Source organism: Daphnia pulex, chromosome 5 (genome assembly GCF_021134715.1).
Source record: "Daphnia pulex isolate KAP4 chromosome 5, ASM2113471v1".
Classification (NCBI taxonomy): Eukaryota; Metazoa; Arthropoda; class Branchiopoda; order Diplostraca; family Daphniidae; genus Daphnia; species Daphnia pulex.
The window spans coordinates 1,156,389-1,175,697 of record NC_060021.1 but is presented as its reverse complement, the minus strand read 5'-3'; the positions used below and the strand labels follow the sequence as shown (position 1 = coordinate 1,175,697).

General features: G+C 41.0%; 3 protein-coding genes across 3 annotated transcripts; 1 reads left to right on the top strand and 2 right to left on the bottom strand.

Annotated features, from left to right (window-relative positions):
* Positions 1–298: 298 nt before the first annotated feature.
* On the top strand, positions 299–4,956 carry LOC124195082. The gene is made up of 7 exons (XM_046589568.1): positions 299–328; positions 579–748; positions 854–1,157; positions 1,244–1,690; positions 1,758–1,883; positions 1,950–2,765; positions 2,831–4,956. Exons 2-7 carry the CDS (start codon positions 593–595, stop codon positions 4,717–4,719), a joined length of 3,738 nt encoding a protein of 1,245 aa, XP_046445524.1. The 5' UTR covers positions 299–328; positions 579–592; the 3' UTR covers positions 4,720–4,956.
* Positions 4,957–8,231: 3,275 nt separating this feature from the next.
* Positions 8,232–10,332, bottom strand: LOC124193736 (EGF and laminin G domain-containing protein-like). Its single transcript, XM_046587705.1, has 6 exons — positions 10,199–10,332; positions 9,856–10,117; positions 9,592–9,746; positions 9,234–9,435; positions 8,893–9,153; positions 8,232–8,804 (listed from the first exon to the last, which is right to left on the bottom strand). Exons 1-6 carry the CDS (start codon positions 10,295–10,297, stop codon positions 8,359–8,361), a joined length of 1,425 nt encoding a protein of 474 aa, XP_046443661.1. The 5' UTR covers positions 10,298–10,332; the 3' UTR covers positions 8,232–8,358.
* A 4,462-nt stretch (positions 10,333–14,794) lies between these two features.
* Positions 14,795–18,746, bottom strand: LOC124193973 (homeobox protein aristaless-like). The gene is made up of 5 exons (XM_046587960.1): positions 18,391–18,746; positions 18,129–18,217; positions 17,663–17,869; positions 16,072–16,174; positions 14,795–15,995 (listed from the first exon to the last, which is right to left on the bottom strand). The coding sequence occupies exons 1-5, from the start codon at positions 18,533–18,535 to the stop codon at positions 15,268–15,270; spliced, it is 1,272 nt and encodes a 423-aa protein (XP_046443916.1). The 5' UTR covers positions 18,536–18,746; the 3' UTR covers positions 14,795–15,267.
* Between the last annotated feature and the right edge of the window lie 563 nt (positions 18,747–19,309).

Genomic DNA, 19,309 nt, shown 5'->3' with positions numbered 1-19,309 from the left:
TCCATACCCCTGCTCTGGTACAGATTTCGTAATTCCAACGATGCGCTACAAAATAACCTGAGCAAGCCTGAGCTATTATAGAGAAGAATTACTTATCAAATTTACAATTTTAAGAAAACTGCGAGCCTTTTTGTATCGCGCATTTTTGAATTGCGCGCCAATGAGTGTATTAGACGCGCACGTTATTTATTGAGAGTGTGCGCGCGCATTCGAGCTTTGGCACAATCGCAATTTAGGAACTCCCGGTTATACTCCGTCTGAACTGTCTGATTTGAATAGACAGTACTCACAGTAGACACAACACAACAGTGGGAGCTGTACTCTGTAGGTCTGCAGTCTACGTTTCTTTCTTTTTCAGTAATTATGGAAATTATTTTCACAAATTAATGAGAATTACCGAAGAAACAAATGCAAAAAAATCTTCCAGTAATCTAGTGTCGTCTAGTGTACATTCTTGCCACTTCGTTTGGATACACGTAGGTAGTGATATTTATTCGTTTTATAGTCAAGTTTTATGGGCTAATTGTCTATGATTTTTATTAACTACATTTTTTAACCTATTCAATGTTTTGTCGCAGTAATCAGTTGTAACATGGTCGACCGAAACCGTCTCATCACGGCATTGCAGCTGAAAAATCAAGATTCAGATTTTGGTAAATTCGCATGGGGACAGCAATTGAATGGAGAAGTTTTACATGCCTTTGAAATTCAAGGATTAGGAAATCTCCAAGTGCCTTTTTCTGTGGAGGTTAGTTATTGTATTTTGTATCATAATTATTATGTCTCATGAATGTATGCAGTTGCACAAATAACGTACTAATCTATTTTTTATTTTTAATAATGTTATTCAAAGGATGTTGAAAAACTCAAGAGTATCTCTGAGCCTGCACCTCATGGCAAGGGACTGAATGTTGTTGTGGACTCGAATGTAAAAAATGCATGGCAAATTGATGGCTCTAAAATATCAGCACTACACCCGACAAACTTTATCCACACAACTCTTGCTGACATTTCTGTGCAAGCATTGTACCACCTGCAACTTGGCTGGCTTGTTGAGAATCTTGACAGTGACAATTTGGAAGTCTGCATTGACAAATTAATGCTTTATGATTCAGGGGGGCACTACAAACATCTTTGTGAATTAGAGTTAGAGCAAGGTAATAAATAGACTTACACTAATTAAATATCGAATAACCAAATTTGATAAACAATTTTTCTGTAACTTTTCTTTGTTTTAATTCAGGAATATGTGCTGTAATGATTCTTCAACTTCCTGTTCAAAATGGATACCTTGGTGGGCGATTAAAGATCGATCATGGCTCAACTGCCAAATATTTTGAATTTGAAAAAGGTAGTGACCACTGTCACTTTTTGACGGCTTTCCGTTCCAGTTGTAAGCACGAATTAGAACCCATCACATCTGGATGGAGAGCGACTTTGGTGATAAACTTTGTCTGGAAAAATGCGTTTTATGTTACAAAAATACCGCAGACGTTATCACCGCTCGTCATCCCAGACGTTCTTCAATTGTTAACTGAAATTCGAGCTTCGATCAACCCCTGGTTCACACATTTTAGTCAAGTTACGCAAAGGCCAAACTCTGACTGTCCGGAAATACCTACCGTTTATGAGACTGGAACCGAAGTTACCCAGCCGATCAGTTGTAACGCGGATGCGTTCAACTTGCAGGGTAGGAGATATCTGTTACTGTACACTGGTGATTATATCATATTTAATACTAATTTATTATTCTATAGAAGTTGAAGCAGTTTTGCAACCTTCGCCTATGGTTTTGACCCACGATGTCTCCCGCCAGTTACATTTCGACTTGAAAATAGCCAATATTGATCGTTATTATCAGACGTACCTGGAATATTCATCAAGTACTATAACAAAATTTGAATTATAAATTATGTGGCTTAAAACCAAAATTATTATTTCCCCCCCAGGCATTGATGTTCGTGACTGCGTAGAAAATCCAAGAAATACCAACAAGTTGCACCCGAAAGTGGATATGCTCGCATTTCTATTAGAGAACGAGTATCCATTGACGGACCTCAGCTTTTTTGGTTTGAGAGGGCACGATGTTTTTCTTTCCCGGCTCTTGTTGTGCGGTAACTTTCTTGACGTTCACTTGGCCATCATGAGTCAGCCGGAGATGTCGACCGACTCATCAAGAGAAGAAACGTGTATCGGCGCAGTCCAGATGGAGCATTGGATCAGTTCTAGCAATACGTTATTGCCGTTTAAAAGAATTCTAGTTGACACTAACCAGATCGTAAGCAATTTCCAGCTGAAATCGAGATGCCACATCGCTAACCAAGAAGAAGGAAATGAAAATGGCGACCGTGTTCCGCATTGTTATCAGAAGCAACCAGTTCTTGTGATATGGCCGAGACATCAGTCATTTCGCATCAAATGCCTCTATGCGTTTGACGACTTATTGGATCGAATGGAACGCCAGCTGCATACCGCGAGTCACGAAAAGACGATAGAAACTCTACGTCGAATTATTTCCTTTTGCTGCGAGGATCCGCTGGCGGTATTTATGGATTCTACCTGCGCTCCAGGTGAGCGCACCTGTCGTCTTTTGCATCTTTGCGTCTTTCTTCGAGCCCGACAAGAAGGACTTCAGTTACTGGAACTTATGAGTACGGATTTCCGAAATGCAGAGCTATGCGGAGAATCCCAAAGCCTTTGTTACGAAGGGATTCGCAGCAATGGGGTGGCTCAATTAATAGCCGAATTCGAGTGTCGAGTTGGTGGTACGAATAAGCATTTTCATATTCTAATTTAAACAGCCTCTGATGATAATTTTCTTGTTCTCTAGGATGGGCCGCTTGTTCACGTTTGGTGTTGAAAATGATATCTCCGATTCGACTGTCGAATCAGATGGAATTTATCGTTAACCTTGCTGGCTACCTCAGGGATCGCTGCTGTTCAGACGGTGCATTCCAAATTATGGATCGTGTTGCCTTCATCCTTCCTAAACTCGACGCGTCCTTTATTGCTAGCCTCGGACAAAAGGATATTGATTCGTACGCCAATTTCGTTGTCGACTGTGAAGCAGATCCGAAAACTGCCAGTGCTCAACGAATCGTTGGTTTCGCAACACTTTTCCCTCATCTGGATCCTTACGAACAGTGCCGTTTGGTTGTTGACCTTCGGAGGCGGATCAGATTTGGAGGAGTACCTTCCTGCATGCACCTCTATCAGGAATTGTTCCGTGCTCTACCTTCGTGCAATCTGCACGCACCTGGGCCCATCAAGCATGTCATCGTAGCGGTTGTGAGCAGCTTCTTTCAACTCGGCGATCCGGAATTGATCCAAATTCTCATGAAAAAGATCTGCAGCCTTGGTCCAAACACTTCAGAGCGACCAGCTCAAGAAAACGGCCTGATTGATGTGCTCTTGTTGTCTGGCGAATTTTGGGATTTGGCCACTTCATCCGATTTAGGAAAGTCGATGCTCACCAGCCTGATTGAGGCTCAGATTTTATCTGTGATGTGTATGTTCAATCAACTCATTACACCCAGTGAAGAAAATCTTGGGACTCAGCAAATCCCACCATCAGGCGAACTCGAGAAATTGGATTTTACGAAGAGGATCGATTTTCTGGAAAATCTGTCACAGCTAGAGCTGCATAATCAACATTGCGAACTAATTCGTGAAGCACGCACTGCTTTGATCACAACCTGGATTAATGGATTCTGCCTGCTACTGGATCGGGAGAGGTCTTTTGCTACGCCTAGTTCTAGTACTGACCCGCTTCAAGTTAACATCACTGTTTTCTTGAAAACATTTATCAAGATGGAAAAGAATCTTTACGATAACAACCGGCAAAATGTTTCCATTGGTTTTTCCCACTTGTTTTCAAAAATGTCTACAAAGAGATTATGTCAACTAATTCTCGATCTTTACAAGATAGATTCAGTGACCCAGCCCTGTTTGAAGATTGTTTCTTCGTGCTTTACTGTGTACAGGGACCTGAACCGTCAATTTGTCGGAGAAGATGTAATTTCACTACTGGCGCCTACTATAAAACTTGTCGTGAAAATTGCCAAATGTCTTTTCTGGCTCGGGGACGACGTGTCGTTGGAAACATTTTGCCAGAAGATATGCACCAGCGTCCCATTGAACGAAGAAAATCTATTGGTGAAAAAAATCGTCTCCTGTAGCAGCGTTTGGCCGCTGGCCTGCACATCTCCTCCCAGTCTGGCCACATTTTATGTTTTCTTGGATCGGCATATCGACTACTTGAAAACTATCGAAGAGCCCGTTTTCTCGTTTGGGCAACCTTGCGCCCAGTTGCCGCAGTATCCCGAGGTGGAAGTTTTTCTCCGCTCTTCGGAGGAGAGAATGACTTATCACAGTTTGGCCAGTATTTTTCACGCGCGCAGTTTTGCAGATGAATTAACTAAGGTGTGCTTGAAGAACGGGTGGTGTAGCTTAAAAGTCCAGGCGATGGGGTCAGCCAGGAGTGCCTTCTGCGAGATCGTGAAAACACAAGACATGTATCAGATGAAGATGAAGCGATTTCAAATTGTGCAACAAGAATTATCTGAAATGCTTTCTCTACGCCATAATTTTGAAAGTAAATCCACGGAGAGCGATCTGTCAAAAAGGTTGTCGGACATGCATCATAACGTGGAGAATGTTTTATGCTCGGCCATGAAGAGTGATGGAAACGAACCAGAAATCATCGTTATTTCTGATTAATCTAACTTGGAAACTGGAGCCGCCAATAAGATTTTCCCCCCTCTGTACTTAGCTGATGGTTCTTTGCTATAATGTTTCGAATAATTTTTAGAACCTTTTCTGTTGCTGAGCAACAAATCCAAAAGTGCAATTGTCGAGAACTGGAAATTTAATTTGGCTGTGAACTGTGATCTCTTGAAATGTTTTAAATCTGAAATAAATCTATGATATATCTATCCATACCGATAAAAGCCATATACACATGCATGTTTCTCATATTCCTTGATTCCATCGAACCGTTTTAGGCCATTTGTGAATAGTAGTAGATATGACTATAGCTCCCAGTGCTCCCACTTGGGTAAGTTTTGAGGTTTGAGCCAATTGACACCATGACATAGACAAAAGAAACCAATACCATACATAATAAGGCGATGTCAGTAATGCTAGCGCTTTTATATATAGCCTCATTTAGAGAGCATTTATATTTTTCTATTATCAAAACGCCAATTGAGACTGCAGTAAACTATCACTATTTACTTGCGCTCTGTGTTGAAATAACACGTGTTAAAACTTCATTAGCAAATTAACCTCAAGTTATCTTTTCGATTCGGTGGATATTTCAAGAGAGACTGTGTAAGTAGCGGTAAGTAGAGAGGAAGTTAATGTTGACAGCAACAAACGCAATTAAAGATAATTTCGATAAAAATGAATGAACTCTCATCGATTATTTTCCAACAGTATTTTATTAGCTAGATTATACTCAAGGTTGCACGGCAAACAGTAAATTGTTACGAATCAGATTATGAACATCAGGTAGACACGTATATTATTGTCAGTGGAATTAGTAGCGCTCATTAATAAACGAAACATTTCAAGTTCCAATTGTTTTTAACAATCAACTTAGACCATTTGCAATTGTTTGCGGACCCCAAATTTTTACAACCAAAAAAACTGATATTTTCTATTGGATTGCTATCCACCAGTAAAGCTTCAATACCACGTCCCGACACCGAATTGCAGTGAGATAGCTGCAACTTCTGGAGGTTCTGAAACCCGTAATAATTGATGGCGGCCTTCTGTAAAACCTCATCACTGAGCGTATCACAATCAGAAATGGATATGTGTTGAAGTGAAGGCGAAGATAACAGTAGAAGAAGAATGTCGGTTTGGATATCGTCATGACAAAAAAGAAACTTAAGATCCTTAAACATAGGCACTTTCTCTTTGATACACCCAAGATCTCTTTCGTTGCCCGTTACGTTGTTGATGTGCAGCCAAGTCAAATTAGGACAAAACTCGGCTATGGTTGAAATAGGGGCTGAATCGAAATACTCCAAGCTTAGAGTCTCCAACGATTTTCCAAATGCTTCAAGAAGTGGGGCCACGCCACCATCAAAAGTGATTTCAGTTTCATTTGGAAAAAATGGGAGGCACTTCAACATTTTTAGTCCTTGTAGATTAATACACACTTTGAAGCATAAGAGATCACTATCTTTCAATCCTTTGATCACGTGAATTCCGACACGGGTTAGTGAATGGCACAAAGAGAGTGCAAGTCGAAGCCTATCACTTCTAAACAAGTTATAACGTGGGGTATACAGTATTGATGTACAGAACCTATCGTTGTAATAGCCGAGTCGCTTTGAATGTATGGCCCTTTGAGCCAATTCCACCAATGCTTCAATAGTAAAATAATTTGGAAGGACTCTCAAGGACAACAAATGTTTGAGAGCAATTTGAATTCCTCTTTCTGTAACACTAGTGTATAAAATACTTAATCTCTGTAGGGTCTTGCATAGTCTAGGGCTTTCTTTTTGCATCTCTGGATATTCGGTGCCACGACACAGCCATTGAATTCCAGTATCGGTCACGTCTATACAATTTTCTAAATTCAGCGACCTGCAATTGTCAAACATGATTGATAATCTCTTCTATTTAAAAAAGAAATAATTATAAAAATAATTAAGATAAGCTGCTGACGTACCTTAAATTGAAACAATAAGCCCCAATGTATTTTAACCAATTGTTTCCCACTCTAGAGTTTTTTAGGTTCAATATTACCAGATTTCCAAGCTTGGGGAAAAAAACTAAGTAATCATCAGAGTAAACAGGAAAATATAACTTTTGGATGCGCGGAGAGATGAGATGTTCGAGGATTTTTGCATCGGTTAGTTTTCGGCTTCTGGTGAAAAGCGCAACGATTTCTTCCGAGAGCGTAACGGCTGAACACATTTTTTAAATATGAATTTAGAAAACTTCACAATTAGGGAAAATAAATTTTGAAAAAGGGTTTGCGTGATTGACATACGTATTAATTGATGAAGTGGCTTGTTCGTTTCTAAGCTGACTAAAATCTCCTTGTCATCCTTCTGAATTGATGGTAAATTAACGGCAAACTTACTATTTTCAATAGTTTCTTTAATGCAGCTTAAACACAGTTTAACAAGGGATTCAATTTCACACTTTTTAGGCATTGTTTTAAACAGCACGGAAAAACCAAGGGAAAAGTGAAGTTTACAGCAGCTGTATAGTCCGATAAATGCAGTTCGAAGGTTGCTAACATACTGATATACTACGTTGAAAAATGTCATCAATAGTTGTTGATTTTTTATAGGGACTAATGTTCAGAATAAGGAGAAAGGTATGGATAATAATCACCTCGATCAGTATCAGATGTCGTAAGCCGAAGGGAATTCATCCCTCTCAGGACGGTACTTATATCCGTCAAAACACAGCAGTATGCGACCTTGAAAGATAATTTATTATTCTCAAAATTTCACTTTCTTAAAATTTAACTAGGCATATCATTATTATTCTTATTCATATTTATTCTCCAAATTCGGAGTAATGGAACATGGGGCATACAAACAAAAATATATAAAAATCTAAGAAACGTCTTAGCTAAATATGGCACGTTTCTAGTGCCATGTGTAGCACCTCAAACCAGCACCTCAACCCTCAACATCAACCCTCAATCTCAACCTCAACCCAGCACCTAGCTATTTTTTTCGCGCTATATTTTCAAACTATTTTGTCAAGCTATGCTGACATCTAGCGGTGGGAGAATTAAGCGATCCCATCGAGTGTATTGAGCGGCGTTTCTCACTCTCCCATGGACGTCGGCGTCAACGGGAATATCGAATAGGCTAATCACGCTTATGAATCTTTCAATCTACCACGTCAGGTTCACTACAAAAGGAAAAATTACCCGGCGTGAGCGTAAATTGAACGAAAAATTTCTATTCAAAAAATCTAACCGATCTTTAGCGGGATTAATGGTTGTTCCGCTTGCGCCAAACAATTTTTGCTTATTGACGCGCTAAATAAAAAATACATTAGCATGATTATCCGTTAGCGCTTTAAGTGCTCTAGAGCACTTAACGAACCCCCGATGAGCTCTCGGTACTATAGAGAACCTGGCGGTAAATTTCTGAAATTCCTAGTTTCCTGTTGATGAACTTACTATTTTCGTTAATAGTTAAATGCAAACCACTCTACATCATTCTTTGAGTCACTGTTTAAAAGAAAAGATGTAGTACGTGTATAGTATATTTACAAAATTTGACTGACACCAATTTGATTGGAGAATAAACAAATACGAATTTTTCTTCTTGCTGTAACGTTTCTTAAAGTACATAATATCTCAACCATGCATTTCGATCAGTTCTTAAAAATGTCTTCCTCTAACAACCATCCACTAAAAAATGTGGAATACGTAGAAACGGATTTTTTGTGGATCGCTGCACTTGTGAGGGATGAAGAGATTTGATCAGCCCCTTGCAAATTCAAAGTCGTCTGGAGGGAATATGTAGAGTACGAACCGCCATAAGAACTCGAAGTTTGAGCGATCTGAACCCCATTCAGTTGCAATGATAATTCTGTCCCTTTAGCGGCTTCATCCTTAATTCCCCACAACGTGAAGAAATAGCGTCCTGAGCGGGGCACTGTGAAAACACCCGAGGAAATATCCATCGCACTGCCAACATTCAGTAGTTCTATTTCAAAGGGAATCGTGCTATTATGTGGCAATACATCTGCATCCTTTTGCACCTGGAAAAAGACTGGATGCGATTTCACATCTTCGTATCCGATCCACGTTTGAAAATCTTCAAATCAAAATACGTGGTATTAATCATCGTGATTTTCATTAGAAGGGAGAAGCAAAGGTATAAAGATAATGAGTTTCATTGTTACCTGGTTCGCTGGGCAACTTATTGAAGTCGCAATAGACTTTCTCCACCTGTTTGCTGCCTTTAATCGAGTAGAGTCCGTTAGCGACGAACCCGTTACGCCACAAATCCGCACACGAGGTCGGGAAACCTTTATTCAAAGCGGATGACAAACGGCCGTCACACTCGAATCTTCCTAGAGTGTGCATGCCAGTCGAGTTAGCCCGGTGGGTGCCTCCGAAATTCAAGCGTGTTATTGGTAACAATTTCTTTCTAGTAATAACCCCTGTGAATATAAAATTGGTAACGTTTTTAATGTTGCAGCACTTCAATCATTGAATTGGCTTTGATTTAAAAAATTCATGCCTTGATCAACTAGTTGAAGTTTAGCGTTGGAGTCGCAGTTGCAGCGAACGTCGTTTTCGAAACACGTTTGCTCGATGCCGCACTGGCAGACGTGAACTCTGGAATTGCTGCCGGACCAGAAATATTGGGGATTTCCATTCCGGTCGTTCCACCAAGCGTAAGAAATGCCGTTGCGCTCCAAAGGTGAGGAGATACAATCGTACTGTAACACATCAAACCAGGCCACATATATATCAGTCACTTTATATGGAATAACATAAAGCATTACAAGAAATCACCAACTCGAAGAACCGGTTGATGGACTGCTGGACATTATTCCTATACAACTTAATGGCAAATTGTCTTCAGTATAGCTTACCTTGATGGACTGCGAGCACTGGACGGAGAGTTCGGCTAACGCTGCCATTTGTCTTGAAGACGCTTTGTAGTTAATGTGACGAAAATAACAACCGGGACTAGCGCAGTGGCCGGAATCCATTGGCGATTCGCTGTCGTGTAATACTTCCGTCGAACCTTTGAATCGCGGTGGATAAATTCAAGACCAGTGAGAAAATTCCAGCAAAATAAGACATTGGATAAGCTGAATATATTTTACAACTGTTGGTTATTCTATGCGACTCACCTGTGTTCATGTTACAGTAGACGCGAATGGGTTCATCTCCAGTTGCTGATCCGTCCGGGTCGATCCAGTACAACCCGGATGTTAGAAAAGAATTGGCTGCTCTGGCCGCCTGACAAGTCCGTGGCAGAGCGTTTTGGCTGAGTGGTGGATGCTCAGAATTCTTGTTCAAATTATCCTGGATCTGTTTTTCAAAAATCCTGAGTGTCGATTCTTGTTCCTGGAATTTCGTCTCCAGTTGATGGAATTTGCCAGCCAAAATTTCCTATTTTTTTTATTAAATTTTGACAAATTTGAATTTTATCTGATTTGAATCCGGATTTAATAGGAAAAATGAAAGACTCACGTAGTTTTCTTGTAGTTGTCGCACTTGATCCACTTCCACACTTAGGGCGTTCGTCGTCATCAGCACTGATGCCATCACTAACGTAAGAAGAAGTTCCATGGTGGCGTCTCTCTGATCTCGGCCTGGAACTGTGCACTTTGGTGGACATCTTCATAACTTTATATAGCCTATCTGTGCCAGTGAAATCTCTAGTGAGTTTCCATCTGGGTCAAATAGTTTCCTTCACTTTTTTTTATTAATCAAATTGAATTATGTAGACCGGGCTGGGGGGAAAATTGTATTTCTATTTTCTGTCGGAATTCAAACTAATTTTGAAGAAGGTCTTGGAAAAATTTACTTATATTAGCGTCGTCGCGTTCTGAGATAGGCAAGTTATTTTAATCACTTCGCAGCTAGTCTCCTTGTACTGATATAATGTATTATTTGTTGTTGTTTTTTTGTTTTTTAATTTTTGTAACTCGATTGTTTACAGAATAAATAGGTTTGTGGGATGCGAAAGCTAGAAAATCCGGTTGTTCAACTATGACTTCCCTGTGAAACCTGTTGGCAGCTCCAATTGTTGGTATCTATGACGTAGGATATCTTAGAATCAATGATTTATCTATAAACTGTTTTGAGATTGACATTTGTTTTCCCTTGGTTATTTTATAAAATAAAACGAACGCGCTATATCTTGTTCGGCAGTCAAATTAATTGATGATGTCCTATAATTTATATTATGTTTGATATTTATCGTTTGCGCATGTCCTCTAATGTTGTCCGGTGTATTTTTGTTTCGCTTTCAAGGCAGTCATCTATGCAGAGAGGCCATTCAATACAATTGCATCTTGTTTTTCCATCAAGAGAGAGAAGGACCACGAGAAGGACGGAATAGAATATATAGGCCTGTATGTGTATACGCGGATGATTATTCCAATTGAATAGGTAGCCGGGGGAACACGTTGTCGGTCAATCGAGCGAACCGATTCAATCACGTTCGGATCCTGCTGGGGTTAGATAGGTTATTAAGGTATATAAGGCCACAGGCCTATATATAAAGGAGGTTCTCTCCAAATGTTTGCTCTTTCTCGCTCTTTCTCTCTCTATCTCCTTTTATTTTTTTATTATTTGATCATTTTATGTTTAAAAAAAGGGGGGGGGGGAGGAAGGTTGCTGCTGCTGCCTCGAGTGAAAAAAAGCGAGGGAGGAACTCTCTTTCTTTCTCTTCCGGGCTTCCGCCAAGGGCTTGTGTCAATACTTAGTAAATATACTATAAAAGTGATTGGTTTGATTGCTTTCTCTTCTATATATGCTGAAGTGGGTAGTGGGGGAACGATCGACGTCAATATTAAAAAAATAAAAGGAAATCAAACGAACAACAGAAAGGTGGATGGAAATAAATGAAGAATAAAGTCAAGAAAATCAATCGCCAATCGAAACGAGTTATATTGGTTTATATAAATTGAAGAATAAATATCATAGGATAAAGGAAAGAAAATTGGTGACAGAATGGCGTGGGTGACTGTCGAATAAACAAATGAATGGATATAAGGGTTGAAAGGAAAAAGGAATATAAGAAAGAGGAAATGTTTTTCTGTGCTTGCGGGGCTCGTCCCTAGCCCTGAATTAGCTAGCCAATGTATTGGACATGGTAACCAATATCCGGTCGGCATTGAGTCACCAATATTTGTCTTTGCTGGCCAATTTGCTTGGCTTCTCCATCAGCAGCTTCCTCTCTCTCTCCTCTGCTTGATGTGATGACGACAGAATAGGAAAATCAAAGAGCCATTCTCTCTCTTCTATTTATCAGTTATATTATTAGATATTTTCATTCTATAGTATAAGAACATGCTCTACCTTTTGGCGCTCCCCCCTTTCTTGTGCTGTAGACATTCGACTATTTTCGTTTGAGCTTATAGCCAGACATATTAGACACGCACATAATATGTAGAGTCCCTCTTTACTTCGCCCCCGTTGCGCCCTTTTCAAATACACAGCCGGATGGAGATGAAGTGGAAGTAGGATAAAGAAAGTTATATACACAGCAGAAGAAACGAATAAGAACGACGCTGCTGTCAATTACAATTTGAGGCGGAGAGACTGTCTATGTATCTTTGCCAAGTTAGACTATACGCAACATCTATAAAAGGGTATATTTATTCAACGTTTTGTGTATGCCATCATCTCGTCTAGATTCCGGCCGTAATGCGAATGGTACTACTAGCTATATATGCCCCGCGACTTGCGTGCGTATATGTGCTCTATATGCGTGTTTGCCGTGTGCGAGCTGGGCGCCCTTGTTTACCCCCCTCCCGTTTTACTGTTGTGCCTTTGATCCATTCAAAAAGAGATTGAAGAAGGACTACTGTAACACACAAGAGCCCCCTGATTATGTTTCCGACATTGACGAGAGTCGACCGAATCAATTTCGTGAAACACATCACAGGGATGATGATGGATATATATAACGAGATAGCAACTTGGTCATTTGATATTATAGCTATAATTATAGTTTCAATCTTTAGCGACAGTTTTGCGGTTTCGTTGGTTGGATTTTCCCTTTTTGCTCTTCTAAAATTGAAAATTATCTGGTGAGCAGCTGCGCTAATATACCGAAATTTCGGTTATTTGAAATGTTGAATTTTTAGAGTTGATGTTTAGCCACAATTGAGATTTGCAGGCGACTTTGTATTTTATTATTTTCTCTCCTTTTCATTGTCGACGATCACTCAGCAAACTAATAGCACACAAACATCCAGTGGTTGTGTGTGAAATTGCTCGGAAAAACATCGTCTCCCCCCTTGCCAAAACCTCCCCTATCGCGCGCCCTCTTTTTATTATTCTCTCGGGTAATCAATAATTTCAACATGCACAGGAGAGATTTATGTCAAACGAACCAAACACACACACGGCTATTATGTAGCTGATGCGCCCCGTCCAATTTCTATTGAGAATGTTTCGATTTGGCGGACAAATCAGCGCGAAATGAAACAACCAGCAGCTATACAGCTATAGGAGCTATAGCAGACTCCCATCGCATTTGACAAAAGCGAAAAAACTCGTGAGTGTCATCACGTTTATTCCAATTGGAATCTACACACAATATAAAAGTAGACTAAATAGCACGACGGGCGGTGGACTCGCTCTCCAACGTCGAATTGCTGGTGGTATAAATAGAGCTGTTGAAGAATATATAGGGCGAGTGAATCGTGAAAATGTGTACGCCAATAGCTCCATTATGTTTCTATATCCAGCCATTTACCCGTGTACAAGTATTATAGGAGATCAATGCGATGGGACTCCCGCTGGGCCTTTTAACTCTCGCAGCAACTGCTTATGTGCACTGACTGTGTCATGAGTGTGTGCGTGTGTGGGGGGCGATTGATGCGCCATCGAGTCTCTTTATTTTTATTTCCCCATCAGCCCAACATCGGGCTCTTTTTAAAAAATTGACGATCTGTATCTGTATAGATTGTTTACTAGTGTATAGGTTGTTAGTTGACAGATACATCTGTATACAGTGTACAAAATAAGCTGAGAGGTTGAGGGTAAAAAAGGGGGGCCTCCTGGCGAGTTGTTGTCGACGAGATCCTTTTTTTGGATATTTTATTCATCTAATTGTCTGAATTTCATTTCATTTTTTTTCATTCATTCATTCATTCTTTTTTTGTATGCTGCCTGCTGCTGCTGTTGGCTGTCGATATAGTCTTCTTGATTGTCTTGGCTTCTTTTGCGGCAGCCCAGTGGGGCTAAACACCAGTTCAGTTCATGTGAACTCAAATGGTCGAGGGCCTACAGCACACAACATGTATCATTTGCCGGATATATTCATGTTTTTTTGTGTCGAACAAATGAACCGTTTGGCGGTGTGTGTTCCCATTTTCATTTCCGATGAAAAGATTTTGGTTTTTTATTATTATTTTCGTGGAAAACTGTCAATGACCCCGCGCATTTATTTGGCCATCAGACCGGTAGTTTCTTCGAAATTCAAATGACTGGAAACGTTTGCTATACAGATGGTGAGAGACATCGGCGAGGGACCTTACTGAGTAATACGTTCAAAGAAAAATACGCTCAAGACCTTTATTAAATATATAGCTGCCGTTGCTCTGTGCTGCGATCCGACTTTAATTACCCCGCGGTTTTGATTGCCCATTGATTTGATTGACATGGAGAGATGTGAGGCATATAATATGCAAAGAGATAGACGGGCAGCAGGCCGTCAACAACGACAAAAGGATGAGGGGGTGGAATGGCTTTTCAGCTGGCCCCTTTATATTATTTGCAGTTCAAATAGAGTGAAACGTTTTTCGGTCGATAGGATGTATAACATTGGCCATGATATTGTCAATGGGGAGAGACTGGCATGTTATGAACACTAATCCTATACACTCGCTCGCTATGCCCAAACGAGAAAGAAGCTCCCGCCATCTAAGGTTCTTTGTTGATCAGATTCAAATGACTGGTAGCTCATGGAAATATACCGGCCGTACGTGTGTTGACACGTCATACAAATTTAGACAGCCGAGCTCGTTTTAGTCCCTCATTTAGACGATATCGGATGGCATAGTATTATTTCACGTCAAGGTAAATTTAAGATAGAATTCTGCGTGTACATTTTGATAAGGTTCGCTCTTTAATTTAATCAACACGTAAAACATTACAACAAATAAAAACAGGGTGAGAGTTCACGACGAAGAATAAGATCGTTTTATCCGAAAGAGAAAAAAATTTTTCAATCATTTTTGTTAGTAATGAGTACGTAAATAGATAATATAATATGTGTGTAGTTATCCAGTCAAATCCTAAAAATTACAATTTTTTTTTTGTTCTCATCGATTCTATAAATGGATTCCATTTTTATACAGACAACATCCAATTGGGTTGGAAATTTGGAATGACGACACGATATTTGATAGGTGATGATAATAATAATAATATGTACGATGTGGTGTCAAACTGGTGACGTGTTTTAAAAACAAATTGGGAGGTAAATTGAATATGAAAACAGGTGGGGACAAAATGAATGAAAGCCAACAGCTTTCACAGATGACGTAAGATTTCGATTTTGAATGAAATTTGAATGAAATTCATTCCGACACCAACGAGGGGGAGCCCTTGGCTCCGGCGATTTTCACCCGTAAGTCGAGGATGGTCTTGTCGCCGACGACGCTGGGCGATTTGCTGTTGTGGCTGCTGCTGCTGCTGTTGTCCAGCTCGGGCGTGGGCGAATCGCCGGCCGGCAGGGACGAAGCCGGGCTGCTGGCCGGCGAGCGGGAGTCGTGCGACGCGTTCTGGCCCATCTGCAGGTGGTGGTGGTGGTGGTGCTGGAGCTGCTGGTGCGACTGCAGCATGAAGGAAGTGTAGTCCGGATGTTGCGGAGGTGACGATCCGGCTTCCGGGTGAGCCGCCAGGGCCAGCGGATCGAATACGCCGGCATGGGCTGCTGCCGGCCAGTGGGGGTGGAGCCAGTAGCGCGGCTGGAATCCGGCGGCTGCGGCTGATGCGGCGGCCACGGCGGCAGCCACTGACGATGGGCTTCCGCTCTGCTTCAAATTGTTCCAGGCGGCAGCGGCGGCTGCGTGGTGGGCGGCCAGAGCGGCCGGATGGGCGGAAGCATAGGCCGGATGGCCGGCAATTCCGCCGGAGTAAGGAAATAAATTGCCGTGCGGCAAGCGCATCGTCAGGAAAGGATTGACCGAGTGGTGGTGTTGCTGTTGTTGTTGCGATTGTTGTTGTTGTTGTTGTCCGATCTGACTCCACATGTCGTGCTGGCCGGCCCGTGTTCCGGCGTGTTGGAGATCTCCATCAGCCAAACCTGGTGATTTTTAAAAATAAATCAGTTAATAAAAATGTTCTATTATTGTTATTAAATTGAAATGTAATGAACTTACTTGAGAGCCGATCGAGTAAATGAGATGCGCTAAAAGTGGGCGAGTCACCGCCGATGGTCTTCTCCTTCTTGCGCCACTTGGCCCGTCGGTTTTGGAACCAAACCTATACAAGCCAAAAAATAAAATAAAAATGTTTAGTTTAAAAATTAAATTAAAAATTTTCAATGAATTTGCATACGACAAAAGAGTAGTGGGACAAATATCTAGGAGCAAAAGGATTATCAAAGAAACTCCTAACAGACAATATAAATCAAAAAAAGGATGGAATCTATTATATCTAAGATGGTCCCTTTGAAGTTTTTAAGATGGACGAAATAAAAGGACTATACATCCGCCCGCGGTCACGGTCTTCCGGATAAAAAATTCCCACCATCTTTAGACAGTAGCTACATATTATAGAAATATATAATGGCGGCTAATTTGCCGCTCATCATCGGCTGTGGTAAACAACCGCCAGTCCTTTTCGTCTCTATCCACTCCGGACGTCTTCGACATTTCAAATTCTAAATCCATCCACTTTCCTCTCAACTACTCCACCCACTTTCTGCTCTGTGTGTAGGCTAATCAGAGTTTCGATTGTTAACGGCTTTGCCGAGGGAGGCCCGTACCACTAACTAACTCGACTGTATATAGGATCTCAACTTGTTCTTGTGTGCAAGGCAGGAAGACAATCAAACAAACTGGCAACACACAAAACGTTGTTGTGTGTAGTAGTAGAGAGGGTGAAAAAAAGTGATTAAAGATTCAAAAAGAATTTAATATCAATTCTTTTTTTGGGCTACTTTTTTTCTAATCCGGTCGTCGTCTAGTCTCTCGGAGATTTTTAGCCTTTTGTCAACTCTCGAGTGGCTGATAGTTCCCTATGCTGAACAACTCGGATTTCTTTTTTTCCTCTCCCAGTTCAGTCATCAGCTCCTCATCATCTCTACCACTCGAGAATATCTAAACGGGGGGAGAGAAATTCTATACAGTCAAATGCGACCGAGAGGCTGTTCACGGAGAGAGGGGAATATATAATAGTACATAAAAGAGAGGGATAGATATATATATAGTATATATAAAAAGCAATTGGGTGCTAATTGATATCAAGTCACCATTCAACATCTATCCACCCGTGAACCGATGATAATCCCCCCCTCCTTTTATGGTAACTAGAGTAGATGTATATGATTCACAGCAGCCCCCTAAAACCCGTGTGGGTGGGGCTGGATATGTGTATATTCCCACACACACACAGTCACACACCCTGGCGAATAAGAAGCGTAACGATATAGCTAGACGACGATAATACATGTAATAGGGAGCGCTCTATATACCCCCCTAGACACTTGTGAATATGTACAATGCGCCGTATTATTACATCCGTAGTGAATTTGCATGACAATTAGGGCGATCGAAATGATATTAGACCCGCCGAGAAATGAGATGGGATGTTATTTAGATCATCATTTTGAAGTAAATGATCGATCCACGGCCCAGCAAATAATCAAAACGGCAATTTTAAAAATCACTGAAAAATCACTGAAAAATCATTTGATCTGTAATCAGATGTAAATGATGATGACGTGAAAAGTTGGTTTGATTTTTCTACCTGAACTCGAGCTTCGCTGAGATCGAGACGCATGGCCAATTCCTCGCGAGTGAAGACGTCCGGATACTGGGTCTTCTCGAAGGCCCGTTCCAATTGGTGCAGCTGGAAGGTCGTGAACGTCGTCCGCGTTCGGCGCACTTTGCGGCTGCCCGGCTTCTCGGCCGACGAGACGGACAAGTCGATCTCGTCCAGCGAACCATCTCTCAGCTGGAAAACAAAAATAAAATAAAATAATCGAAAAAAAAATTAATTAAGTTAATCAGCATATCAGCTGGCTTATAATCTATGGTCTTGAGGGATGTGTGCTCATATTTATAATCTGCAAAGACAAGGTCATGTCTAATTTATTATTTCTGGCTAACATATCTGGCCAATTCGGATTACTAAATTACATTCCGTACATTATTCCAAGGTCCATTCGATTATCCTACGTCTTATTTAGATAATTATGTTTTATTATTTTTACCTTTGAGCGGAAAATGGTGTCGTCCTCCTCCTCGTCCATGACTAGAGATTCGTCGTCGTCGCTGGATTTCGAAGAATTGACTTGCTGGTCTAAATAATAAAACAAAATAAAAAATGTCATAAAATAAAATGACAAAATCGGAATGCGTAGGGCGTTTTCTTTTTTTTCTTTGGGGGTTTTTAAACCGCCAATTATTTAGCAAACTCTTACATAATTTTCCGATGGGGGAATTCCAAAAAATAAAAAAATAAAAAAAACATACCGATCAATTTGGCGGGGACGATGCTGGGCTCGACGTTGTTGGAACGACGGCCCAGGATGTCGTCGATCGTGTAGACCCGCGACTTGTTGCCAGACGTCATCACCGACGATCCGGTCGGATGTTGTTCCGTCAGGCTGCTCATCATGGATGACGTTTGGATTTGATTTAATTTTATATTTCACTAAACTGAAAATCGCACTCGAATAATTTTGTTTTTTGTGTTTGAATTATTTAGTCTTCCCGCCGGAATTTGATGGATTGTAAAAACCGATTTGAATTGTCGATGCTGTTCCAGCTGGATGGGTGAGAGACTATGTACGTGTGTCAACTTGCTGATGGTTGGGGAGAAACTAACGCTGTTTAGCGGTTGCTGGCCCGTCTTTATACGGTGGCCGTGCCACACCCGACCAGCAGCACTTTCGCCCTCCTACACACACTTTGCAACCCCCACCGATCTCCAGCAGCTCCTCCCCCTCTTGACACTTGCCCAACTGCCAATCAAGTCTTGATTAGCCCCCTTCTCTCTCTCTCTCCCTCTTTCGCCCCATTTAGGTTTGAAGGAAATTTAAAATAAAAAATGTACCAGCTCTTTTATAAGCCTATTTTGATTTTTATGCAGAAAACCCAATTTCAAATCGGATTAAAAAAAAGAGAGAGATTCCGGCTGCTGCTGCTGACCTTGCACTGGACCAAAAGAGCTAGTCTTTAGATATATTTATTGGCAATGGCTCATTATATTTTTTTTTTTATTTGTGCGGAAACGGGTGGAGAATGGAGAGAGAGAGCCCGGGTGATGGACTGATGGGCAGGGCCGCCAAGGGAATTATATTCGGCCGATATTTAATCCTATAGGCTTCTGCTGCCTATATATGTATTTATTGTGGAACCTATATTCTTCTTTTCTGAGTGGCTTCATTCA

What these genes read in the sequence shown, in the direction of transcription:
- LOC124195082 (XM_046589568.1), top strand. Translation starts at nt 593, where the DNA reads ATGGTCGACCGAAACCGTCTCATCACGGCATTGCAGCTGAAAAATCAA. An exon ending in GTACCTGGAATATTCATCAA is followed by an intron (nt 1,884 to 1,949) that starts GTACTATAACAA and finishes TTTCCCCCCCAG; the next exon opens with GCATTGATGTTCGTGACTGC. An exon ending in ATTCGAGTGTCGAGTTGGTG is followed by an intron (nt 2,766 to 2,830) that starts GTACGAATAAGC and finishes CTTGTTCTCTAG; the next exon opens with GATGGGCCGCTTGTTCACGT.
- LOC124193736 (XM_046587705.1), bottom strand. Translation starts at nt 10,297, where the DNA reads ATGGAACTTCTTCTTACGTTAGTGATGGCATCAGTGCTGATGACGACG. An exon ending in CTACTGTAACATGAACACAG is followed by an intron (nt 9,747 to 9,855) that starts GTGAGTCGCATA and finishes CGCGATTCAAAG; the next exon opens with GTTCGACGGAAGTATTACAC. An exon ending in AGTGCTCGCAGTCCATCAAG is followed by an intron (nt 9,436 to 9,591) that starts GTAAGCTATACT and finishes GATGTGTTACAG; the next exon opens with TACGATTGTATCTCCTCACC.
- LOC124193973 (XM_046587960.1), bottom strand. Translation starts at nt 18,535, where the DNA reads ATGATGAGCAGCCTGACGGAACAACATCCGACCGGATCGTCGGTGATG. An exon ending in ACACCATTTTCCGCTCAAAG is followed by an intron (nt 17,870 to 18,128) that starts GTAAAAATAATA and finishes TTTGTTTTCCAG; the next exon opens with CTGAGAGATGGTTCGCTGGA. An exon ending in TCAGCGAAGCTCGAGTTCAG is followed by an intron (nt 16,175 to 17,662) that starts GTAGAAAAATCA and finishes TGGCTTGTATAG; the next exon opens with GTTTGGTTCCAAAACCGACG.